The sequence below is a fragment of the Tubulanus polymorphus genome, chromosome 9, assembly GCF_964204645.1.
Source record: "Tubulanus polymorphus chromosome 9, tnTubPoly1.2, whole genome shotgun sequence".
NCBI classification, from domain to species: domain Eukaryota; kingdom Metazoa; phylum Nemertea; class Palaeonemertea; order Tubulaniformes; family Tubulanidae; genus Tubulanus; species Tubulanus polymorphus.
In genome coordinates, this window is record NC_134033.1 from 3384259 (window position 1) to 3410843 (window position 26585).

General features: G+C 40.7%; 3 protein-coding genes across 3 annotated transcripts; all 3 read right to left on the reverse strand.

Annotated features, from left to right (window-relative positions):
• Positions 1-821: 821 nt before the first annotated feature.
• Positions 822-4509, reverse strand: LOC141911231 (uncharacterized). The gene is made up of 5 exons (XM_074802213.1): positions 4497-4509; positions 4045-4113; positions 2936-3076; positions 1771-1829; positions 822-1028 (listed from the first exon to the last, which is right to left on the reverse strand). Exons 1-5 carry the CDS (start codon positions 4507-4509, stop codon positions 822-824), a joined length of 489 nt encoding a protein of 162 aa, XP_074658314.1.
• A 4010-nt stretch (positions 4510-8519) lies between these two features.
• LOC141911232 (uncharacterized) lies at positions 8520-11034 on the reverse strand. The gene is made up of 5 exons (XM_074802214.1): positions 11009-11034; positions 10177-10245; positions 9427-9552; positions 9271-9323; positions 8520-8681 (listed from the first exon to the last, which is right to left on the reverse strand). The coding sequence occupies exons 2-5, from the start codon at positions 10223-10225 to the stop codon at positions 8520-8522; spliced, it is 390 nt and encodes a 129-aa protein (XP_074658315.1). The 5' UTR covers positions 10226-10245; positions 11009-11034.
• Positions 11035-19942: 8908 nt separating this feature from the next.
• Positions 19943-24097, reverse strand: LOC141911234 (uncharacterized). Its single transcript, XM_074802218.1, has 6 exons — positions 24066-24097; positions 23155-23223; positions 22812-22952; positions 22598-22659; positions 21757-21826; positions 19943-19959 (listed from the first exon to the last, which is right to left on the reverse strand). Exons 2-6 carry the CDS (start codon positions 23201-23203, stop codon positions 19943-19945), a joined length of 339 nt encoding a protein of 112 aa, XP_074658319.1. The 5' UTR covers positions 23204-23223; positions 24066-24097.
• Between the last annotated feature and the right edge of the window lie 2488 nt (positions 24098-26585).

Sequence of the window (26585 nt, forward strand, 5' to 3'; positions counted from 1 at the left end):
TAAACAATCAAAATTATGAATTTTTGAATCAATATCGAATCATTTTTTTAGAGGATGTGCACTACGTCATCATTATAACGGGGCCAGACTGGTTGCCGGTCAATGCGATTCAATTATTGATATATTCAAATACAAAATAACTTTATTAACCCTTAATTTTATATAATTCATATTATATTATTCGTTGTCGACAATATTGTGCAAAATATGTGTAATTTTTCAAAGGCGTCAATAAACTTTCAAGTTAATTTTCCTGTTATAGTCTCAATGCATTGTAATGTGTTTTTGCGTAGCGGGGATGATCGTGAAAAATTGTTATGTTAATTACATGTATCTGATCATATGCGCCACAATTTCCATACATCATGCAAAGAATTTGAGAAATTATTGTTAGATTTTGATTGAGTTTGATAAGAAATAGCGTCAGCATCGTATTGTACACTAGCGACACCTGGCGGAATTCCGCTTGCCACAGTAGCGTTGCCGGTACCCCATTCGATTAGTTTAATAGGTGTAAGCTTATATACAAGTGTCGCCCCCTACCTGAAACGGCACCGATTGCGCCTACAACCAACAATATCAAAAGCTTCTTAACTTGCTCAAAAGTAGGTTAAAGATAACCAGTGGATAAATGCCATAGTAACAATGAACTGTTGATTGTCACTATGTCAACTATCCACTGGTTAACTCTAACCTTTCAGCAACTGACTCCAGTCTGTATTGTACCTGAGCAACGATAAAAATAAACAATTCTTGTCGATTTGTTTTCAACTATAATCTATTTATTTCATCGCTAAGTTAAACCACGCATTAAATGTATTTCACGGGCTCGAATTTGCTGAGGTGATTTTGCTGACGCACATAGCTCGCTTGTTCAGCCGGTATTCGCAGACGTAAGGACGTTCACACATAAGCGACGTATAGGCGGCAAATGATGCTACGAACGTGTACCACTTACCGTCGCCCATTATGAACACTTCACTACCGGAAGCATTCGGCTGATCCGTAGCCCAATTCGAGTACCCGTTCTAAAAACAAGAAGAAATCGAGACTTCGAAGTTTTCATAGTGCAAGGCAACAACGACGTTTAGGGAACCAACCCGCCAAACGATGCTCGCATAGGGTGACTGGTTTTTTGAGCAGTTCGTTATGGTTAAAATGCGGAACTTTTTTTACGGATATCAGTTAATGCCTGTCCCATTGCTCGCGATACTGTGCTCGGAGGTCAATGCCAGTCCGGCGTACCCACAGGCCTGCCGGAAGTACGTAGGATAAGCTTACGAGTATGTTCAAGTTGTGAAATTCGGGCTCTTCAAATTCTGACTTTTTTTCTGATTTGTGTGGACAGTTCGTCGTAACATTACCGCTATACGGTTGCTGCTGCGGCGGCAATCGAGGATAACCGCTGAAAGTACGCTCTATTTTCTAAAAAACCCTGTTTTGACGACAATCAAATGAACTACACGTGAAACAAAAATCTTTATATCAACAGAATTAACAGACTGCGGGTTAGTTTCATACTGTATGCATACAAACCCAAATCAGGAAGAGGGGCGGAGGGAGCTTGGTAAGATGGGGGGGGGGGGGGCGAGGAGACTGCATTTTCGCGCTGTTTTTTCAAAAACCAGACTTCGACATTCGAACTTCGAAATCGAAATTGCTTCGATTGAGGGACGCCATGAAGTATTAAAATCATAGTCATAACATAAATAGAAATATTTGTTGTATGCTGACCGGTAGTGACACCTATATCACAGCAGTGACACTTACCAAAAAACCAACAGTCATTCCAAGATTCGCCATACCATATCTGCTATTTATCAATACCTCTGTCAAAACGAAAAGGAATTTTTGAAAAAAAAGAATAGATATCAAAATATATTCATCGTAGGTGGCTGGTATGACGGCATTTTGTCGGTGTAATTTTTAGGTAAGTGTTCGTTTTTTTACTTTATGTTAATTACCAAGGGTCAAATTGAGGACAATGCTTTCATGGTGGTTTGGGGACGAAATGACTTTAGATATGCTGGAGGTAAACTCGGTTTATGTATTTTTAGTTTGTCGATCCTTATTTCTTATTGACCAGTAAACTAGATTAATCGATGAAATCGACGTGATATTTGTTTTTTTACAAGTAATACAATTATTTGAGGGTTAATTTTGGTTTTTATAGACTTGAGTCACCGCTCAGAAACTTAACTTTTGTTAATGACTTTTCGACTTTAATTATCCCCATCTTCTGGACCCAGTTCCACAGTCGTGAGTTAGAGTTAACTCTGCGTTCAAGTTAGTTCATTTCCGATCAGTTAACTCAGAGTAAAATCTTTACTCACAACTGTGGAACTGTTCCATTGAGTCAGTTCTACAGTTGTGAACTCTGAGTTAACTCATTGAGAATAAACTGATTTTAACTCGGGAGTTCACGACTGTGGAACTGGATTCTGGAATAAATTTATCATTATAATTGAAAGAAACGTTCCTTTTCTGAGTTTGGGATATTTCAAGAAGCAACTCTGAAATCGTTTCGGATGCCCGCATGAAACGAAACGAAATTCCGAACCGCGCTTTGTGTGAATTCCCAAAATTCCATAATTATCCAATGGGGAACCCGCGGTGCTACTGTGGCAATCGAGGATTCCGCTAATGGCAGGCGAGGATCCGCCAGTTGTCGCTAGTAGATAGTTGGTCGTCCGCGATCGATTTCTTCTGCATTTCAATTAAATCTTAATGAACTTTTCTAGCGGGTGCTGTGATGGATTCGGGAGTCTAAAAATCCAGTTCAAAGTCCATTGAAAATGAACTAATTTTGACAACGGGCGACCTACAGCTCGTCACGCCATCTGGCGGTTTTAGCTGGTTTTTCGGGTACGCCTTTTTTTGCAACACATTCTCGATTCGTTTTATGAAATGGATTAGCGGGTATTGCATCTCTTACCTGCTGCCGCTTGATTTTCCTGCACGTTGCTAATGCGAGCCGGTGATGCGCCGGAGGGACAGATTTCTGCCAACCCGATACATTTATCCGATTCGTTAACATATATCCAACCGGAATCACATTGGGTCGACAGTGTTGTTCCTGCAACGATACATTTCGATGTTTTGAATTCGAAGAGGAGCCGTCTTAACAACGAAACGAATAGCACTTCATAGGTAAACTAAGGTCTAAGTCTAAGGCCATTTACTCTTTTATGTCAATTTCCCGACATTAGCTCTAAGCTGTATGCAGTTGTTTCTGTATCTACAATGTTTTTGTATGCAAATATGTAACTCAGTTGTACTGTTTATGTAACTCAGTTGTTGTACTGTTTATGTAACACAGTTGTTGTACTGTTTATGTAACTCAGTTGTTGTACTGTTTATGTAACTCAGTTGTTGTACTGTTTATGTAACTCAGTTGTTGTACTGTTTATGTAACTCAGTTGTTGTACTGTTTATGTAACTCAGTTGTTGTACTGTTTATGTAACTCAGCTGTTGTACTGTTTTTTCGACATTCGGTCGCTGATTAATCACCAATTTTGTAACAAGCATTATCTGTGCTCACTGCATGAAATGTATATGGAGCAATAAATAGATAATAATAACTAGTTTATTTGACACACGAGCTTTCGCTACTAATGTACGGTAGCTTCATCAGGTGAACGAGTGACTCCTGAAGTTAACGAAAGCTCGTGCATCGACGAAAATAGTTCACCTGTAAAAGTACTGCTCGAGTCGTTATGTTTTAAATCTAATTCTTTAGCCACACAGGATGGGTCGCGGATAGGGCGCAACAGGAACTTACTTGGTAAGGACGAATTTTTTAATGGGACATCGCCGTCCCAACTGGCAAACTGGCCGTTTGAACAGTTTGTGTCGTTGATTTAATTAGTTTTTTTTAGTTTTTTTGTGTAAAATTTATTTTACACTGAAACCCATTACAGGGCAACACACAATTTACAGATTTTATAATGCTATAGAAAATTCAATTACACAATAAACTTGTTTAAATTAACAAACAGAGATAACATAGTAACTTTGATAGATGTAAACGTGCTGCCCCCTACCTGAAACGGCACCGATTGCACATACAACCAACAATGTCAGAAGCTTCATAGCGTCTTGTATATCCAATCCTAAAAATTGGAAAAATACATCATTGACTGTTTCATTTTGAAATATGGAAATATGATCTTATTATTTGATTGGTTCGATGTTGGTGTTCATTAAACCAGTCACCACTGCCGAGATTGAGCACGGTCGCTGTAGTTCGGACCTATTTGCAAGATGGCCGACACTGCAAAATGCGTAAGACAGCACTATAGCACGTTCGGTTATTAGTTCCGACCACTCGACCTCCTACCAAACCAAAGTTCGCCCATCCAATAGACAGTAAACCTGGCGCTGCATTTTCTTGTAAATGTTTCTTTCTCGACCAAAAACGGGTTAAATGAAGATAAGAGGACCCGGAGAAGCTTTAGACCTTCATACGTATTCATTGGCATTATGAAAAGCCTACGTTTTATTAACATCGTACCTAACTAGCGAAACAGAGCTGCTTATGGAATTGGTGCGCAAAGACTCACCACTCTAACAGACCTAGTGTTACCCGGAGACTCACCACTCTAACAGACCTAGTGTTACCCGGAGACTCACCACTCTAACAGACCTAGTGTTATCCGGAGACTCACCACTCTAACAGACCTAGTGTTACCCGGAGACTCACCACTCTAACAGACCTAGTGTTACCCGGAGACTCACCACTCTAACAGACCTAGTGTTACCCGGAGACTCACCACTCTAACAGACCAAGTGTTACCCGGAGACTCACCACTCTAACAGACCTAGTGTTACCCGGAGACTCACCACTCTAACAGACCTAGTGTTATCCAGAGACTCACCACTCTAACAGACCTAGTGTTACCCGGAGACTCACCACTCTAACAGACCCAGTGTTACCCGGAGACTCACCACTCTAACAGACCTAGTGTTATCCAGAGACTCACCACTCTAACAGACCTAGTGTTACCCGGAGACTCACCACTCTAACAGACCCAGTGTTACCCGGAGACTCACCACTCTAACAGACCTAGTGTTACCCGGAGACTCACCACTCTAACAGACCTAGTGTAACCCGGAGACTCACCACTCTAACAGACCTAGTGTTACCCGGAGACTCACCACTCTAACAGACCTAGTGTTATCAGGAGACTCACCACTCTAACAGACCTAGTGTTACCCGGAGACTCACCACTCTAACAGACCTAGTGTTACCCGGAGACTCACCACTCTAACAGACCTAGTGTTACCCGGAGACTCACCACTCTAACAGACCTAGTGTTACCCGGAGACTCACCACTCTAACAGACCTAGTGTTATCCGGAGACTCACCACTCTAACAGACTTAGTCACCCAGGGATCTCACCTATTGAATGATAATGATTTTATGCGTTTTCACGAATTTTTTTTTAGCAACGATAAATTCAATACATTTCATTATCAATGTACTATGTTTATTCAGATCTCATCCTAGCTACTCAAATTCTCCTGTTAAACCAAACCAGCTGCCCCTCGTCAGGATCTAACGCAAATATTCCAATTCGTTGAATATTTTTGAAAATTGTCGCGTACCAATCTTCGCTTTGTGATATATGCATTCTGCATAATCACAGATATCCCACTGCAGTCAGTTATTTTCTACAGTGAACTTGAAGTTTGATTCGTCGAAACTGAAACCAATGGGAAAACTACGTCATTTTGGTTCCGAGTGCACGAACCTTATTAGCGCTAAGCGATGATTGGGCATGACTTGACTAGGAAAGGAGTAGGGTTGGTATAAGGGCGGGTGTGCAGAAGGGATGTGGTTAAATGCGAATGAGGCAAAGGGTAGAGCTGGGAGTGGAACTGGTGAAACAGAGACGCGAGAAAAAGGCGTGAGAAAGATGTGAATTTCATCCGTCTGCCATTTTGGTCATGATCACTATAAAGGGGAATTGTACAATTTCGTACACTCGACAAAGTGGAAATTCGTAACTAGGCCATTTGCGAATCCGATGAAGAAATTTGTTTCGTGGAAGGTACAAACAGAAATAGTGAACTAGGAAATTGACCCAGGAGATTTTTCCCCATGAATAAACAAAACATAAACTTTCAGAGTTGTTATGCATTTCAACCGTATTTTCCCTTTATTTCAGATTTTACGAGTGCCCCCACGTGCCTCACGCGCGGCTCCAACCAGCCACAACAGATCATTTTTGTTCGATTCACCGCTAGGTGTCCTATCTGATGACGCCCATCACCTATGACGTCTGTATAAGCTTTATCTCTTTCTAAAACAGCTCAATCCAATACGTAGCGAATCCGTATTCAATCGTTATTTTAGCAAATTTTAGGGTAATTTCTCTATTTATTTAAACCAGCTCGCTTTCGCTCTCTCTCTGGTTGGATTATTAAAAATAAGTATGAAATATCATAATCGATATATTCCGATGAAGGCCCATTCAATGAGTCGACTCGCGTACATGCGATGTGATATATAGATGTTTTGACAAGAGTGTCCTTCAACGTCTCGATCGCGTTCATGTGATATATAGAGTACACCTCGTCCATTCCTGTTACCGTTGACACTAAATCCGTGAAGAATATTCTACGGAAGCGATAAGTACGGAAGCGATAAGGGGCCTCGAGATGTCGCGTTCAAACTTGACAAGTCGTCATATTTATGTCGACATACCGCGATATATCGCGTCAAGTCGACATGAATATGTCGATATATCGTGACGTTTTGACGACATATTTCGTTCTCTCGACCACTTTCCACGCGACAAGTCGACATATTCACGACGACTTGAAACTCAGTCGTCATTTCACTGGTGTCCTCATCTTCCATTTAGACGTGTCTTCAAATGACGGCTTGTCCAGTGGAAAATTGGCGAAAAAGCGAAATTTGTCGTGAAAACGTCACGATATGTCGACATATTCATGTCGACCTGACGCGATATATCGCGATATATCGACATAAATATGGCGACTTGTCGAGTTGGAACGCGACATCTCGAGGCCCCTTATCGCTTCCGTAGGCCCAAGATTAGAATCCGGTTAAGTATTTCCAAGACTGATCACGTATTTACATCCATTCGCCCTACAGAGTCCTAACGCGATATATAGCGTCAAGTCGACATGAATATGTCGACATATCGTGACGTTTTCACGACAAATTTCGCTTTTTCGCCCATTTTCCACGGGACAAGCCGTCATTTGAAGACACGTCTAAATGTAAGATGAGGACGCCAGTAATATGACGACTGAGTTTCAAGTCGTCATGAATATGTCGACTTGTCGCGAGGAAAATGGTCGAGAAAACGAAATATGTCGTCAAAACGTCACGATATAGCGACATATTCAAGTCGACTTGACGCGACATATCGCGGTATGTCGACATAAATATGACGACTTGTCGAGTTGGAACGCGACATCTCGAGGCCCTTTATCGCTTCCGTACATCTGACTGGTTGGTTGGATAACTGGATGACCGAGTGACTAGATAACTGCAGACTCTAGTCGTCATGAATATGTCGACTTGTCGCGAGGAAAATGGTCGAGAAAACGAAATATGTCGTCAAAACGTCACGATATAGCGACATATTCAAGTCGACTTGACGCGACATATCGCGGTATGTCGACATAAATATGACGACTTGTCGAGTTGGAACGCGACATCTCGAGGCCCTTTATCGCTTCCGTACATCTGACTGGTTGGTTGGATAACTGGATGACCGAGTGACTAGATAACTGCAGACTCTAGTCGACTGACTAGGTGACTGTATGACTGGATGACTCCCGATATTCAAGATAAGTGTCACGTACTACGGAAGCGATAAGAGGCCTCGAGTTGTCGCGTTCCAACTCGTCAAGTCGCCATATTTATGTCGACATATCACGATATATCGCGTCAAGTCGACATGAATATGTCCTTATATCGTGACGTTTTCACGACAAATTTCACTTTCTCGACCACTTTCCTCGCGACAAGTCGACATATTCATGACGACTTGAAACTCAGTCGTCATTTGGCGTCCTCATCTTACATTTAGACATGTCTTCAAATGACGGCTTGTCCAGTGGAAAATTGGCGAAAAAGCGAAATTTGTCGTGAAAACGTCACGATATGTCGACATATTCATGTCGACTTGACGCGATATATCGCGATATGTCGACATAAATATGGCGACTTGTCGAGCTGGAACGCGACAACTCGAGGCCCTTTATCGCTTCCGTAGTGTCACTGCCAATCTACGGCTTTTATGTCATTGTTTCCTGGTAATGTACACTCATATCCCTCTCATGCGTCCTTCAGCGCGGGCAGCGGCCGGTCAGACATTTTCTTCAGTCAAATCGAAGTTTGACTAATCGTGATTTTCATAATAGCAACAGGCGAAAAAAAACCTATCAACAATTCTAATCGTATTGCTTTGATTTATTTCATCACTAAATTGAACACGTTAAACGTATTTTTAGCGCGGTCGAATTTTATTCAGATCGTTCAGACGAGCGGCCGTTGGTTTAGCGTCTGTTCACAGATATAAGGACGATCGCGAATGTGGGCGTATGCAGCTATGTAAGTATACCATTCACCGTTCGGCAAAATGAACACTTGGCTTCCATCAGGACTCGGCTGACCTGAAGCCCAATTCGAGTACCTGTTCTGAAAGAATGAAAATTAAGACTTTATATTGCAGATAGTGTAAGGAAATTCCGACTTTTATGAAGACTACCAGCGAATCTATGCCCGTAGGAAGGGCTGATTTTTGGACGCGAACCGTTTATGCATCTGTAGATATCGCATTGCGAATACGCTCCAAATTCTAGGCTTCTTATGGATTTCATCGCCAGTCCTACGTAGCTATTAGGACCGGGAGTGCATGGGACGAGCTAAGGATTTTATTCATTTTCTGAAAATTCATTCTTCAAAAGCGGACTTATTCCGATATGTGGACAGTTCGCCATAATCCCATTAACGCTACGGGCCCGGAAACGCTGTAGCGGTAAGCGAGGATCCGCTAGGAGCGCTCTAGTCTATTAACGAAATCAACCGAGTTCTATCCAGTAGGAATAACCCCTAAATCTATATGAAAAGGGGCAGAATAGAAAGAGTGGAATAAGATGATCGGACTTTAACAGAAAAGCGCCCTATGAAATTTAACATTTCATACATTGATCAACTCAACAAACGGTGCCAGAAGAAAATCTCGGAGTACCTAATTGAACACCTCATTAGTTATATGTGTACTTACATTCGAATTAGCGTTGTTTCCGATATTCGCCATTAATGGACTTTTCATTAGACCTGTCAAAACAAATACACGCTTGAGATACAATGAATCCTTATTTGGTTTGGACTTGATTCTTGATTCGTTTATGTAATGGACATTGTACATGTTTTCACTTACTTATCGCTGCCTGGGTTTCCTGCCAGCTACCAATACGAGCCGCTGATGTGCCGGATGGGCAACTTTGCGCAAGCCCGATACACTTATGTGAAGCCGAAATATATTCCCAACCGGAACGACATTGTCCTGCAATGATATATTTCAATGTTTAAAAACAAATTTTCAACCTTGCTGGGCGGGTCGATAGGGCAAACTATAAGGTTTGAAATTCCGATGAAGTCCTACAATTCGAATATTAACATGAAATAATTCGTTGAAACGATCCCACAACGTTTCGGCTGTTGATGACTACAAACGCTAGCTTATCACTACTTTTCAATATACCATCCTCGAACAAGCAGCCAGGACCCGTTCTCTACTCAAGACGTAAGTCCAAAAGTGTTCTTCAATCTTAAGACTGATGTTAAGTTGTTAGATTGGCTATAGATTGGATATAGATCTAAGTTGGTCTTAGACTGGTCTTAAGTCTAAGTCGTGACTATGGGACAGACCCCCCAGGGGTCAGTCGTTCAGAAATTTGTGAAAGATAGCCAGCGGTTAAATACCATCGTAACAATGACCCCCAGGGTAACGATGAACTTTCAATATTGTCACGTTTTGAGCTACTGCTGCTTCAGGTTTACTAACCTTAGCCCCCCCCCCCCCAGAGGAAAATTGATCTCAACTAAAGTTACTGAATGATTAATTTCCAAACTTTACAGGTAATGCATTTTTTAGACACCATGTATGTGTACACGTGCTGCCCCCTACCTGAAACGGCGCCGACTACACTTACAACCAACACTATCAAAAGCTTCATGGCGTCTTGTTTTTCCGATCCTAAAAATTTGAAAAAAGCTATATCAGACTGTTCTTGAAATATTGAAATAAGGACCTATCCCTTTTCATCATTAGATTGGTTATACAAGGGGAACGAACTTCGGTTCGAGTAAGTTACCTATATTCGAACTTAAGTGAAATCGAATGTTTTTCTTAGTACAGAAATAGTCAATGACGGAATTGAATACAGTTGTTGTTGTTGTAATGGACTTACTTCCAAGATGGCCGACACGAAATGCGTTACGGCCGAACTATAGAACGTTCGGTCATTAGTGCCGACCACAAGTCAAGGCAAACAACGGAATTCGAAGTACGCCCATGCAAATGACTGTTATAACCAGGGGTGAATGCACCGAATTTAGGTTTAAATCGGAAATTGATTACGATCTTAAAAACGCAAAAAGGACTGAAACCATTGTCCGCAGATATTTGCAAACGGACATAAAAAACGCCTTCTTGCAAATGTATTTTCTCTCGCCGAAGAAAACGCGTTAGGTAAAGATAAAGATCTCCTGGCGCTCAATTGCGTGAAATTTATCGTGGGAAGTGCCCAGAAGCTCTGTACCTTCAACGGTTTCGCCGGCGTTATGAAAAGTCTAATTCTTTATGAAAATTGCACCCGACTAGCAAAAACAGAGCTGTCTATATGAAATACGTATACGACGATTGCACTGACCATGACTCGAAAGATCTAGCGGGCCTAGCGTTGTCCAGAGACTTACCTTACCTTACGAAACAGACCTAGCGTTGTCCAGAGACTTACCTTACGTAACAGACGTAGCATTACCCGGAATGGTGATGATAGAATGTTTTTTTCACGAATTGTTTTATATATGGCAAATATTCAATAAATTTTGATCGGCAATGTTTACCCAGCTCTCATTCTAACTACTCAAATTTTACTGTCAAACCAAACCAGCTGCTCTTCGTCTGGATCTAACTAACGCAAACATTCGATTTCGTAAAATATTGATAACAAGTGGTCGTTCACCAACGCTGCATGTATTCTGTATATAAAGTCCTCACAGATATCCCGCTGCAGTGACCGGTCAGATATTTTCTGCTGTAAATTTCCATTACTGCAGCCTTCGAAATGAATTGCTACAGGCGCATCCTGAACATCCACTGGACCAGCCATACTTCAAATGAGGAAGTCAGAGAGAGGATACAGCAGCTCATCGGGACCCATGACAGCTTCCTAGACACGGCCAAAAATAGAAAGCTTCTATGGTTTGGCCATGTTACCCGCGCTACTGGCACGCTTACCAACGCCATACTACAAGGCTCTGTTGACGGCCAATGAAAGCGAGGCAGACGAAAGCAATGGTGGCTGGATGATGTGAAAGAGTGGTGCGGCCACCAGAATCTACCAACCTTACTAAAGCAGGCCAAAGACAGGAAGTTTCATTCTTCAAAACTCATGACAGAGGCCAATGATAAAAGATAAAACGACGTCATTTTTGTCCCGGGTGAACTAAGTCAGCGCTGTGATGATTGAGCATAAGTTCAGTAGGAATGGGGAGGTAATGGTATCGATCGATCGCCTATTAGATTGAAGGTTCTCCAAGGATAATCTAACAACCAGCCAATCTCATGGGATCTAACGTCCCAACCGATGGCTGCCAAATCTAAAACTCTCTCCCTGTCTACTGTTTTTCCTAACAACCAAGGTTTAACCACGTGATTACCACATTTAGTCTGGTTTCTACGGGATCTGCAACAACTCCGAACAGAAATACATTACTGACCAACAACATTAAATACCAAGCTTCTGAATCATTCCCTTAGACTAAAAAACTATTACCGGTATATAAATTTGTTATATTTTCTCAAACCAAATCATATTACTAAAACATCAACTATAATTATTTCCATTATTATTATTATTAGAACCCATTGGTTTTATTGTACCTGCAAATCTAATCGTTAAGCAGAAAACCCAAGTGTGCAAAGATCGTTTTGATTTTATAAAGATTGTAAGTGGAACTTATATAAGAATTCAAACAGACACGACAGAATCGACACATAAGAGCTTCGTGGTAGCCCCGTGAGGGGGGGGGGTTGGAGGGGAGAGGGAGTGGCGTCCAGAACACTTGAAAAGTCAGAATTGAGTTCGAACAAGTCTCGTACCTAATTGGGAGTTAGATATATTTTCGTACTTTCTTCGGAGTGACACATATATTCTCGTATAATGTGCCTTTTTAATACCATCCGGTGTAAAAAAATAAACGATTGTCATCTTTTTATTTTCATTTATTTCGGCGCGAAATTTAACACATGTAATGCATTTTTCGGAATAGCATTATACATTTTGATATCTCGCTCAATGATAGACAGGTGTGACAGGTTCGATGTCGAGCTCGTATTCGCAGATATAAGGCCGAGACACGCCGGCGTATTCCGCTATGTAAGTATACCATTGACCGTTCGGCAAAATGAACACTTGGCTTCCATCAGGACTCGGCTGACCTGACGCCCAATTCGAGTGCCCGTTCTAAGAATAGAAAATAACAGACGAACAAGTTCTTTATTGCAAGAAAATAGTCACAATTTTCGGAAACGAGCAGAAAACCCATCCTCCCACGGCAGGGATTCGAACCTGATGACATCGCTACACTCAGCCACGGCACGAACGTACCGTTGATAGACTGGTTGCCTGTCCCATTCAATATTCTAATTGAAGATAGAGACCGGCAACCAATCTAGTACCGTGGCAATCTCGATGCCATCAGTTTCGAATCCCTGCCGGGGCAGGATGAGGAAAACCGTGCTCGGACCTTTTTGATGGATGTCAGTTAATGCCTATACAGTGCGTCCCAGAAAATGGTTCCTGCGAAATGATTCAATATTCATAAGTAAATCTATGTAAATAAATGAATTTTGTCATGGATTAGGAATAAGTATAGGATTTATTCTTAACATAGTAAGGATAACGTGTTAAGTCAATTTTCCATATTCTATGTTTCATAATTAAATTTTTCATCTTATCTTATCTGGGAATAATTTCTACACGTGCAGCAACCGGACTAGACGGGGACCGGGTAACAGGTAAAAATCCCCCAAATTTGATTTCACAGCAAAATTCAATAAAATACTACCCCAGTGAAGTTTGTTACTTGTTCCTTATTCCTTATTCCGTTACTTGATTGATAATTCATCTCCCAAGGAACAAGGAACCGTTACTTGTTCCTTATTCACATTTTCTCGTTACCACCGGTTACAGCGTCACTTTGCTAAAGTGCTGATCAGTGTTGAGTGACAAGTGGGTTCGAGTCCTGCTGGCTGCTTACAGTGTGCGGGCAAAACTTCAAAGGCTGGTGAGGTTAAACGAATAATCCAATAGGGTTAGTCTTGGAAAACCAAGATCCAAGTGACGTAAAGCCAAAAAACAAACAAACAAACGAAATCAATGGGGTACCCGCAGTGCTACTCAGGCGCGGATCCAGGCCATTCGGTGACTACAGCACAGTGAAAAAAAGGGCACCAAGTTGACAAGGGCCAGTATTAATGCCCAGCGAGCGAGTTTGAGTTTGAGTGCCATTTATTGGTATCATGCCACTTAATTTGCCTTAACATTCGATTTGCTTGTGCCTTTTTCAGATTTTTGGCGAAATTTGCCCTTTTTCGATTAGATTCATAGAGCAACAATAATGTCTCTTTTAGAACAGTACCCTTTTGATTAAAGGAAAATGCGTTAGATTGCCTTTTTTGATTTTGGGCAATTCATTTTCATTCACATTGTGCTTTAGTCCTAGTACAGAAAGGCAATTATTTTCAAAAATTTTCCAGGGCATTTGAAAACTGCGACTTCCGCACGTGCTGCGTGTGCGGTAGTCTTCTCTGCGCCTGCTACTGTGGCAATCGATGATTCCACCTATGGCAGGCGAGGATCCGCCAGGTTCGCTAGTAGATATTTGGTCGTCAGCGTTTGATTTCTTCTTCTACATTTCAATGAAATCTAAATGAACTTTTCTCTTAAATGAATCAATTATTATGAAAACTATACCGATGTCCGAGTTGAAGAATGAAAGTTAGTGAATATCCGGTGGGTGCCGGGGTGACAAAAATCCAGCGCGTTAGTGATGACAATAACCAGTCAGGACGACGGTGAGAGGGGCAGCAGGGAGGGGTGGGGCTTAAACAGAGCCGCCCTTTAGATTACACTCATCACCTGAACAAGAGGTATCAGAGAAACAAAAAAAAATTTAGAAATTATAAATAATAACATAAAATGTAATGCATGCTGACTAGTAGTGACACCTATAATAGAGAGATGTACATACCTCCAAATTATCGGAAGTGACTCCGAGATTCCCCATCATATACCCGGCATTCTGTAATACACCTGTCAAAACAAATACTGTAGTTAGCAAAATTCACGCGCCAATTCTCAAGATTCCATAGAAATATAAGTCTTTATTGGTTTGAATTTTTAGTAAGTTTGATTTATGTTTTCGCTTACTACGTGCCGCCTGGTCTTCCTCCCCGCTACCAATACGAGCCGGTGAGGTGCCGGATGGACAAGATTCTCTCGCAAACCCGATACACTTATACGAATCCGAAACATATTCCCAACCGGAACGACACTGCGGTGGTGTTTGTCCTGCAACGATATATTTCAACGTTGCAATGTTGCAGCGCAATGGCACCTTACTAATTAACCGGAGATTTTACCCTCTACTAGCCCGCGTTGCTCACGAGCACCATATTATCGGCCCACCTACGGTCTGATTATATGACATTTGAACTTTTAAGGCCAATGTTGCTCACAAGCAACTGCTTTAGTACCTATATCAACTGGCAGATGGCGGCACTATACGGTGTTGTTTTTCAGGGGCGTCGGTTAAAACGCATATATATCTTTTCAATACTCTGGTTGTACCTATTCTAACATATGGTAGTGAAGTATGGGGATTCGAACATGATCTTGACCAGATAGACTCTATACAGAGAACTTTTTATAAATATTTGTTAAAGCTCCATCGTAACACTCCAACTGTAATGGTTCAGGGTGAATTAGGGGAATTGCCTATTAGTTGTGTAACGTATCTTTAATAGGATTTGCTCTTACTGGTGTAAATTGAAGAATGATCCTTGTAAAGATAAATGTAATGTTATTTTGTTTAGAATCATCTCGGAATTGTCGGACAAAGGTTATATAAATTCATGATGTTGGTACGTTAAATTGAAATCTATTTTAAGACACTGCGAGTTGTTGGGCCATCTTGGTTGTTCAAGTATTTCAGAAACATTTCTTAAATTAAGAGTGAAACGATATTATAGTCAATACTGTACTAATTAGTTTAATGATCAAATTCAAAATGACCCACATGCTCTGTCACACATGCTCTTCGTGCGACGTTTTGGTCCGTAATTTCGTTAATGATCGGTTGATCTGTAAATATTATGCATCAATTTGTTCAGTAAGGAATTTGCATTCAGAAATGAATCATGAACTAGCATAGATTTGTTTGTGTTTTCATCTATCAGCGATAGTTTACCAAGGATACGCTCGCGTTATGCTGAAAAACGGCTTTTATGGCCCGTCACGTGGCGCCACCTACTGTATTTTGATATGCTAATGAGCAGGTGATGACGTCACTGTAACGTTTCCGAGCGTCCGCGGAGCGGATTTTTCAGCAATATGCGAGCGTATGCTGAGTAAACTATCGCTCATAAATGCAAACAAAAACAACTTTAGTGAAAATTGTTGTTTATTTCTGAATGCAAATTCCTCACTGAACAAATTGATGCGTAATAAAGGTAGATAAACCGATTATTAACGAAATTACGGACCAAAACGTCGCACGGAGAGTAGGTGTGACAGACAGGTGTTGTTTCTATAAACTATTCAAACCCAGTTTTATGTTACAAAAGTACTTTCATTTACTTCTTGATCTCGCAATTAACTTGTGTAAATTTAGAACCTCCAATCTTAATACTACTGCAACTAGAAACCGTATTTTCAACCTTCCTGCGAACATCGGTGATGACAAGAGCCCTCCGTGTAGAGGAAGGGTCATTTCTAATGAGTCATAGGCCTACTATATCATTCATTGTCCGTCCCTTGTATTTGAAAGACAATTTTTTTGCTGAAGTCCCGAGTGATTGTAATTTTGATAATATCCTGATTGATCTTTTTGCTCAATCACCTAAAAATCTTGCAGTTTTTTGCAAGAAACTTATTTAAAAAAATTGAATTTGTCTACCGAATGACCGCTCTCATTTGTATTTTTCTAAAGTGTTATATTTGAATCTATATCTCTATGCATATGCATGGAGAGTTATAATTAGTTACTATGTTATTTTCTGTTTGTTCATTTAGACAAGTATATTGTGTTATTGAATTTGTTATTTTTTTATATCGTGTTATACATCTGTAAATCCTGTGTTGTCCCTCTAATACCTGTAATGGGTTTGAGTGTAAATAAAATAAATAAAATAGATAAATAAATATTTCTCACTGGTGAATCAAACTTGGCTGACTTCATGACAAACAAGTTATGTAAAACAAAGGTAAGTTCTAGTGTATTTTCTAGTGCAAATCGGACTAAAATCATGATATAAATGAATTGCACTAACATAGGAGCACTTGAGGGATGTAACCATCGCATGAAATCAATGAATTCTGCAAATTGCTGCTGACACAAAAGTTTATTTCAGCGTTGCTGACGAGCAACATTGGTTGAATTTGTTTTGACCTAATTCAATGCAATTGAGCTTATTGTTATTGCTAATTTAGGTAATTATTTTCATACATTTCTGATGGCCAGTAGCAGAAAATACATGCAAATACTTTTTATTTTAAGATGAAATAGCTTATAATGAACGGCATACGGTGAAAATACATTCAAATAGGAGACATTATTACATTTTGATGTAATAAGAGGAAATGAAAGCAGCAAATCGGATAGCGAAAACCTGAGTGATCCCGAGTCCGAAACAATGGACTGTCACCGTTATAGTACTATCACATGGAGTAAATTGTTATGGAGTCTAATACTAAAAGCTATTTTACTGTATTACACTCTAAGATGATAAAGTACGAAGTAAAAGTTCGTAAATATTGGGTCATTTATCTTTATATCTTTTAAAAGGTTGAGAGCCGAATAATCAGTATCATTAATGAATATTGGTAGGAAAAATCTGTGCGTATGGATGAATTTTTAACTTTCTAGTCATCAGTCGAGGCCAAGGTATCAAAATATGGAACTCCGAGCTGACTAGCTGATTTTTTTTGTGACAGGTCTGCAACTGTCTACCAATATTGTTCATAAGCAACATTACCAAAAACCAAAAATATGGGCCAAAAACGAATTTTGACATTGGGAATAAAAAATCTACCCCTTTACCATCTAAGTTCTCACTGGAAATAATTTTCATTCAATTAAAAAGATTGGCGAGTAGAGGGTTAAACGGGACATCGCCGGCCCAACTGGCAAATGGCCGTCTGAACAGCGGCTTGTTAATTTGATAAGTTTAATAGATGCCAGGTGTCGCCCCCTACCTGAAACGGCACCGATTGCACCTACAACCAACAAAATCGGAAGCTTCATAGCGTTGCGTTTTCACAATCCTAGAAAATAGGAAAAATTTATATTAGACCACAAGTGTCGTTTACAAGCCCACCAGTCACCCAGGAAACATGGGCAAATACGTACAGTCGAGTTCTGGCTTCAGTCGAATTTAATGGGCCCAGAAATCTTTCTACGAGATAAGTCAAAATTCGACCTAAAAGGGTTTGCACCTGGCCGTATATGGCAAATGAATAGCTATCTTTTTATCGAAATCGGGAACAATCCTCCAACAGATTGGTGGATCAAGCAAACAATTATCACAACACAATAAGTCATTTTGATATCTGAACGAATGGATGATAAATCGTATATTTGAATAGCGTTTCTGGTTTACACTATTAGCCATCATTAGTACGCCTGATGATCACTTTCATGAATGGAGTAGTAACACGATCGTCGGTGTTGTCATATCGCGGAAAGACGGAATCGCGGAATTTTCCAAAAACGCGGAATTTCTTCATTTTTACTATAAATAGTAAACGGGGTTTTCCCACGGGGATACCCACTGTCGGACAGGGCACCGGACCCAGGTTTTCAACACCGGGAATTAGTATTTGATAATTTATTATATCGCCAGTCAACAACTTAACGATACTGTTCCAAATAATGGAGAACCTAGGCAATACGTGCTTTGCGAATTCAGTGATACAGAGTATCGCTGCATTAACTGAAGGAATACAAATCGATGGTACGTAAACGTAGGATTTGTGATGACATCATGGGTCATTCTCCAGGACTCATTTCCGAGTTAAGATTTGACTCTGGTCTCTGGATTTAAAACAGTTAACTCACAACTGTGGAACTGGATCGATGTCAGACGAAAATAAATAGACATTATGTATATTGCATTCTGGCTTAGGATTGTTCATGCGTGTTGTGTGTCTACATTGTTGTTATAAGCGAATGTGGTTTATCTTTTAGAATTAAATGATATGAAAGATTATAAAATGGTTTCGTTTTTTTTAAAGTTTACTTTGTGACTGCTATAACATATATGTCCCTATGCTGATTATTTGGATCAAAAGAATCTTATTGGTACCGGTACTGGACGGCCGTAAAATTATAATAATTTCAAAGGAATTTGGACCGGTACTTGTTTGGTCGTAGGATTTCATGTTTGCAACCATCTACAACTACGGTCCTACACCGCGAACGTGCTCAATATTTATCTGATAATATTCGTTTCTGAAGTTCTCAAAAAGTCGATGAACTTCGATAACCGAAGTTTGCCTAGTAGAAATAGACATTAGGTGCCTGGTCTCTTTCACCCCACTTGATTCTGACTTCTTCTACAGGTGGCAGCCAGTCAACGGTATCGTAATATAATATTTCCATATAGAATTGCCTGCAAATAATGGGATTCGAACCTAACTCGTTGCATCGATCGGTCCGGTGCGCTGTCCGACAGTGGGTATCCCCGTGGGAAAACTCGTTTACTATTTAAAGTAAAAATGAAGAAATTCCGCGTTTTTGGAAAATTCCGCGATTCCGTCTTTCCGCGATATGACAACACCGCACTATCGTGGGACATTCTAAACGAGGGTTGATCGGTCGCAGTAATTGTCGTGAAATCGAAGAGATTTCAATGAAAATTATTTTTTTCATGTACTGAACCACTGCCCTGAATTTGAATCTAAGATTCGACTCAGAGTTAACTAATTGAAAGTATACTGATATTGCCTATTCAGCAGATCTAGTGTTGCTCAAAGACTTGTCTATTCAGTAGACCTAGTGTCGCCCAGAGACTTGCCTATTCAGCAGATCTAGTGTCGCCCAGAGACTTGCCTCTTCAGTAGACCTAGTGTCGCCCAGAGACTTGCCTATTCAGTAGGCCTAGTGTCGCCCAGAGAATTGCCTCTTCAGTAGACCTAGTGTCGCCCAGAGACTTGCCTATTCAGTAGGCCTAGTGTCGCCCAGAGAATTGCCTCTTCAGTAGACCTAGTGTCGCCCAGAGACTTGCCTATTCAGCAGATCTAGTCACCCAGAGACTTACCTATTTACGGAGCAGACCTAGCGTTAACCAGAATGGTAATGATATGGCTTGTTTTGACGAATTGTTATATACTGACGAAAATTCAATAAATTCTATCATCAATATTTACTCAGCTATCATTCTATGACTACTCTAAATTCTCCTCTTAAATCGATAGAAGCGAAAACAGTACAAATTTTATTTTCTAACGAGTATATAAATTCATTCTAGCAAGCACCTTCTGAGCACCTGGTATCATGATTGGTAGAGAACCCGGACAGGGCGGCTATTCGATCTTTTTTCTCACTCACGCAAACCCAGCGGGGGGGGGGGGGCTGATGAGTTGCAGAATAAATCGTATGTTTCAAAGCCTGGCAAAGCTAGGCGCGTGGATGATACGTAAAAGTTAGGTATAGGGGATTTCGAGAGCAGGGACCAAGAAATGTACTTTCGTTCGAATCGACCCAAATCCGAAATGAGCTCGTCAAAAGTAACAGTACATTGATGATATTTCCAACAACACATATACATAAGTTTACGTCGTCGTAGTCTGATGATTTATTTTTTTCATTCATATAATACTCATTCATTTCAGATCGTGGAGGTCCGTCTAGGTCTATATAGAAAATATTTGTAATAAAACATAACCGATAAGATTATAACATTTATAGAAACGTGTATCGAATTCGAACAAAAGGCCGCATCAAGTTGAGATTAAAAAAATAACCATACAAGGATAATGATCCCCCTATAACATCCCAATAACAAAGCTGAAAAATTAAATAATTCGAAAAAAGAACCGCAATTGGAAATCCTATGCCAACTGTTTATGTGAGATATCACGGTGCGCATAGGCTATGACCAGAGATACTGTTCTACCGCGTGAAACCAGTATAACGCATTCAAGTGTTTTTTACACCGGCTAAAAATTCAATAAATTTCATGATCCGAATATTTACCGAGCTCTCATTCTAGCTGCTCATGTTTCGCCGCTGAACGAAACCAGCTGCTCCACGTTAGGATCGAAGGCAAATAGCCGATTTTCCAGAAAGCGTCACTCGACAATCCTCGCCTTCTGGTTTAATCTACTTGCATTGTTTCCTGGTATGTACGTAGTTTCCTATCCCTCTCACACATCCGTCTCACAAGAAACGGTTCCTTGTTCCTTATTACTACTCACATACCCAGAGATAGTACAGGACCGAAGACTCGGCCAAGAGAGTATCCCTACACTGCAAAAGATACGCTACCACAACATACGTGGAGAAGCTAAACCAGATCCATAACAGTGGCGGAGAACCACAACAAAACCATCAAAATCGAAGGAACGCGAAAAAAGTCGTTTTAAGACTTTTGATTCCGTTGAACCAACATTGTATCCGAGACTACACTGATCTGAAAGGCCGAAAAGTCACCTGCCAAGAACGCTGGTCAATTAGCCTGACCAATCCGTAGACTGGTTGCCTGTCCCATTCTATTGAAGATATTGACCGGTAACCAGTCTAGGCCAATCACAGTGTGGTCTTTTTTCTGGCACGTTTCGCCAAAAACCACCGAAACCGATAAGAATTACAACAATTGAACCTGAAACATCCCTATCTGTCCCACCTTCTCTGCAGTTCGATAGTTCAGAATCGGATGTACCGGGTTCGAACCAGTCTCTGGTCATATCCTCTCAGGTGTCACATATCCATCCTCGCATGTAGTCTGTTCGACATCCCTCCAGCGCAAAAAAGACAATAAACAATTCTTATAGTCTTGTTTTGATTTATTCAATCGCGGAATAAAAAATTAACATGTTGATATGAAATTAACATGTTTTTAGCGCGGTCGAATTCTATTTGGATCTCGTTCGGATGCAATCAAAGGGGTGCCAATCTCGTCGGTTCAGCGTATATTCACAGATATTAGGACGGCGATATGCACCGAAGGGGTATTCCGCTATGTAAGTAAACCAATCACCGTTCAGCAAAATGAACACTTGACTTCCATCAGGACTCGGCTGATCTGATGCCCAATTCGAGTACCCGTTCTAAAAGGTGGAAAATTGAGATTTTATAATGTGGATAGTGCCAGGAAAAATCCAACTTAATCTATTCATATGGCAACTACCAGGTAAACTATGCTCGTAGCAGAGACTGTTTTTTGGAAGTTCATGATCGTTAAAAAGGGAGGTGTTTTGACGGATGCTACAGTTCTGATCAGTGTTGAGTGACAAGTGGGTTCGAGTCCTGTGCGGGCAACACTTGAAATCCCGTTCTTTTGTGAGGTTAAATGAATAATCCAATAGGGTTAGTCTTCGGAAACCAAGATCCAAGCGACGTAAAGCCAAAAAACAAACAAACAAACGAAATCAATGGGGTACCCGCTGTGCTACTGTGGCAATCGAGGATTCCACCTATGGCAGGCGAGTATCCGCCTTGTAGATATTTGGTCGTCCACGTTCGATTTCTTCCACATTTCAATGAAATCTAAATGAACTTTTCTTTTTCTCTTAAACAAATTAATGATCATGAAAACTATACCGATATCCGAGTAGAAGAATGCAAGTTAGTGAATATTTGGTGGGTGCTGGGGTAATAAAATCCAGTGTGTTAGTGATGATAATAACCAGTCTGGACGACAGCGAGAAGGGCAGCAGGGAGGGGTGGGGCTTTAAACAGAGCCGCCCTTTAGATAACACTCATCACCTCAACAAGAGGTATCAGAGAAACATAAAAGAAGTTTCGCAATTATAAATAATAACATATAGTGTAATGTATGCTGACTAGTAGCGGCACCTATAGCAGAGAGATGTACATACCTCTAAATTATCGGAAGTGACTCCGAGATTCGCCATCATATACCCGGCATTCTGTAATACACCTGTCAAAACAAATACTGTAGTTAGCAAAATTCACGCGCCAATTCTCAAGATTCCATAGAAATATAAGTCTTTATTGGTTTGAATTTTTAGTTTGATTTGATTTTTTGATTCGTTTAATTATGAAGAAATGGACATTTATGTTTTCGCTTACTACTTGCCGCCTGGTCTTCCTCCCCGCTACCAATACGAGCCGGTGAGGTGCCGGATGGACAAGATTCTGTTGTAAACCCGATACACTTATCCGAATCCGAAACATATTCCCAACCGGAACGACACTGCGGTGGCGTTTGTCCTGCAACGATTTATTTCAATGTTTTAAATCCAATTCCTTAACCATACTCAGGATGGGTCGATACAGGGCGCAATGGAAGCTTACTAATTAAGCGGGGATTTCAAACGGGACATCGCCGGCCCAACTGGCAAATGGCCGTCTGAACAGCGGCTTGTGACGTTAATTTGAATGTTTTAATCGATGTACACGTGTCGCCCCCTACCTGAAACGGCACCGAATACACCTACGAACAACAAGATCGGAAACTTCATAGCTTCGCGTTTTCACAATCCTAGAAAATAGGAAAAATCTATATTAGACTTGAAATAGGGACCTATCCCTTTGACCATCTGATCGATTTGATTTTATATGATTATTTGTTGGTGTCGTTTACAAGCCCACCACCAGTCACCCAGGAAACATGGGCACATACGTACAGTCGAGCTCTGGCCTTAGTCGAATTTAATTGGTCCAGAAATTTTTCTACGAGATATGTCAAAATTCGACCTAAAAGGGTTTGCGCCTGGCCGTATATGGCAAATGAATAGTTATCTTTTTATCGAAATCGGGAACAATCCTCCAACAGATTGGTGGATCAAGCATCACAACACAATAAGTCATTTTGATATCTGAACGAATGGATGATAAATCGTATATTTGAATAGCGTTTCTGGTTTACACTATTAGCCATCATTAGTACGCCTGATGATCACTTTCATGAATGGAGTAGTAACACTATCGTGGGACATTCTAAACGAGGGTTGATCGGTCGCAGTTAGTAGTTGTCATGAAATCCAAGAGATTTCGATGAAAATTATTTTTTTGATGTACTGAACCACTAACCTGAATTTGAATCTAAGAGTTAACTAATTGAGAGTATAGTGATCTTGCCTATTCAGCAGATCTAGTGTCACCCAGAGACTTGCCTATTCAGCAGATCTAGAGTCGCCCAGAGAATTGCCTCTTCAGTAGACCTAGAGTCGCCCAGAGAATTGCCTATTCAGTAGACCTATAGTCGCCCAGAGAATTGCCTATTCAGTAGACCTAGTGTCGCCCAGAAACTTGCCTATTCAGTAGGCCTAGTGTCACCCAGAGGCTTGCCTATTCAGCAGATCTAGTCACACAGAGACTTACCTATTTACGGAGCAGACCTAGCGTTAACCAGAATGGTAACGATATGGCTTGTTTTGACGAATTGTTATATATATACTGACGAAAATTTAATAAATTCTATGATCAATATTTACTCAGCTATCATTCTGACTACTCTTCATTCTCCTCTTAAATCGATAGAAGCGAAAACAGTACATTGGTAAATTGGAAATCCTATGCCAACTGTTTATGTGTGAGATATCACGGTGCGCATAGGTTATGACCAGAGATACTGTTCTACCGCGTGCAACCAGTATAACGCATTCAAGTGTTTTTTACACTGGCTAAAAATTCAATAAATTTCATGGTCCGAATATTTACCGAGCTCTCATTCTAGCTGCTCATGTTTCGCCGGTGAACGAAACCAGCTGCTCCTCGTTAGGATCGAAGGCAAATATTCGATTTTCCAGAAAGCGTCACTCGACAATCCTCGCCTTCTGGTTTAATCCACATGTTTCCTGGTATGTACGTAGTTTCCCATCCCTCTCACATATGTCCCGCCAGTGACCGACCAGACGCCATTTTCTTCAGCCGTGAAATGGACATTTTCTTCTTTGGAAATCGACATCCTCTCGAATGTGAAACCGAAGTTTGACGAATTGAAATTTCGGAAACACGTTTTTCATAAAGGCAAATGATATGAATAAGGAGAAAACTTCAGGAAGAAGCCATCCTACGACCGACGAGGATAAAGCTAATAGCTTCCATCGCGCTGGAGAGGTATTCGAGGCTAGTAATTTTGGGTATGGGGCCGTGCATAAAGTACGTACGCTTGACTTCCGGGTATTTTTAACCCCCCTCCCCCCTTGTACGCTCATTGTACGTTTTTTTATAACCCCCCTTGCGTACATACTTTTAGGGGTAACCCCCCAGTAAAACAGAATTTTCAGGAATAATGGTTTAAAGAAGGCAAAATCCACCCTGATTCAACAGAGTTCCTGCTGACGTTGATCAACGATCTTCCATGGCGACGAAATGAAAGACTGAAAGTGGGGAATTCCCGAGATCCAAATATAATATATTGAATGCAACAAACCCAGGGAGACCGGTTTCGCAATTAAGGCAGTGTTTGCTATACATTAAAGGAAGACAGGTTTACCCACAGACATATGTTTTGTGCACAAAGTACGTACTATTAATATTAACCCTCCCCCTTGGAAAGTATGTACTTTTTAGCTGACCCCTCCCCTCCCCCTGTACGCTTTTGTACGGATTTTAAGAACCCCCCCCCTACGGACGTACGTACTTTATGCACGGCCCCTATGCCCGGAACAGAGCCAGCCGTTAAAAAAAAAGAACTTGATTACGGGGAGGTGCAACGCCAGGTTCCCCTATACAATCTACACATTTTTATATGACCCAACAAATGTACTTTAAATTTATTTTTCTACTTAGATATCGGTGTAGTTCCCATAATATTTGATCTATTTATGAGAAAAGTTCATTCGGTTTACATCGAAATGTAGTAGAAATTGAACGCAAAAGACCGAGTAAATACTAGCGACACCTGGCTGATCCTCGCTTGCCACGGCAGTAGTGTTTGTAGTTCCCCATTACATTGAAGTTCTCCTGTGCGAGGCAAATTTTCTAATCGGGTTGAATCAATCGCACACTCGGTCCAGTTCGACAGTTCTGAGTTAAGATTTGACTCTGGGTTAAAAGCATTGAAAATGAACTAACTTTAACTCAGAGTTAACTTTAACTCACAACTGTGGAACCGGGTCCCTGGACTTTGAAAATCAATATTCCTATAGAAGGCCCGCGGAACCATTCTCAACAACGATATTATGAGTAACAGTCCCTAACGCGACATGTTCAACCACAATAAGCATTCAAGCGTTACTTATATACATAATATTAAAGTGCCATTCACGCTGGCGTGGTCGGAGTATAAGCGGTCAGTCTTCGTTTGTGTGTCTAATGCCTGTTCGGGTCGCGAGTGGATTCCAGAGTTGCTTCCATATTCAACGCGTAGGAATGGATTTAAAAAACAAAAACAAAGAAAAAAACAAAGCTATGGCCTTCGTAAACGCGTCGATAGGTTGTATAGGCTCGGAGGTCTCGGATCATGGCTTGACGTTCGTTAACTGCGGAGCTGAGGACGCTAACCTATATAGGATGACAAGGTGGATAACGATTTCAATAAAGAGCGCTCTAAAAAGCGCGCAGAAGGAAATAGGATCTCGGTGATACCGGAAGTGGTTTCATGTCATTTAATCCTCACCATGTGACGTAATTTTCGAAGAATTACAATACAAATTCGACATTCAACATCGTTAAGGTAAGAATCGGTTTAGTTTTCTCGCTCATTTTGACATTGAAAAGAATTTGAAACATGAATTGTTTACATTACCACGTTGACGATACAGTTAATTTACAAAGTTCGTCAATCGCTACTGGCCTGGCAAAATATCTACCTCCTTATTGATATCAACATAGGAATAATAAATTCAACCGCTGAATAGAGGAAAAAAGGGTGTCCCAGGTTCGAAACTATATCGT

Bases quoted from the DNA above. Each gene is read 5' to 3' on its own strand.
- LOC141911234 (XM_074802218.1), bottom strand. From the start codon at position 23,203: ATGAAGTTTCCGATCTTGTTGTTCGTAGGTGTATTCGGTGCCGTTTCA. The intron at 22,953-23,154 runs GTAGGGGGCGAC...AAATCGTTGCAG, and splicing joins TGTATTCGGTGCCGTTTCAG to GACAAACGCCACCGCAGTGT. The intron at 22,660-22,811 runs GTAAGCGAAAAC...TTGTTTTGACAG, and splicing joins GGAAGACCAGGCGGCAAGTA to GTGTATTACAGAATGCCGGG.
- LOC141911232 (XM_074802214.1), bottom strand. From the start codon at position 10,225: ATGAAGCTTTTGATAGTGTTGGTTGTAAGTGTAGTCGGCGCCGTTTCA. The intron at 9,553-10,176 runs GTAGGGGGCAGC...ATATCATTGCAG, and splicing joins TGTAGTCGGCGCCGTTTCAG to GACAATGTCGTTCCGGTTGG. The intron at 8,682-9,270 runs GTAAGTACACAT...TCATTCTTTCAG, and splicing joins GAAACAACGCTAATTCGAAT to AACAGGTACTCGAATTGGGC.
- LOC141911231 (XM_074802213.1), bottom strand. The intron at 1,830-2,935 runs GTAAGAGATGCA...TCGTTTTGACAG, and splicing joins GGAAAATCAAGCGGCAGCAG to AGGTATTGATAAATAGCAGA. The intron at 1,029-1,770 runs GTAAGTGTCACT...TCTTGTTTTTAG, and splicing joins GAATGACTGTTGGTTTTTTG to AACGGGTACTCGAATTGGGC.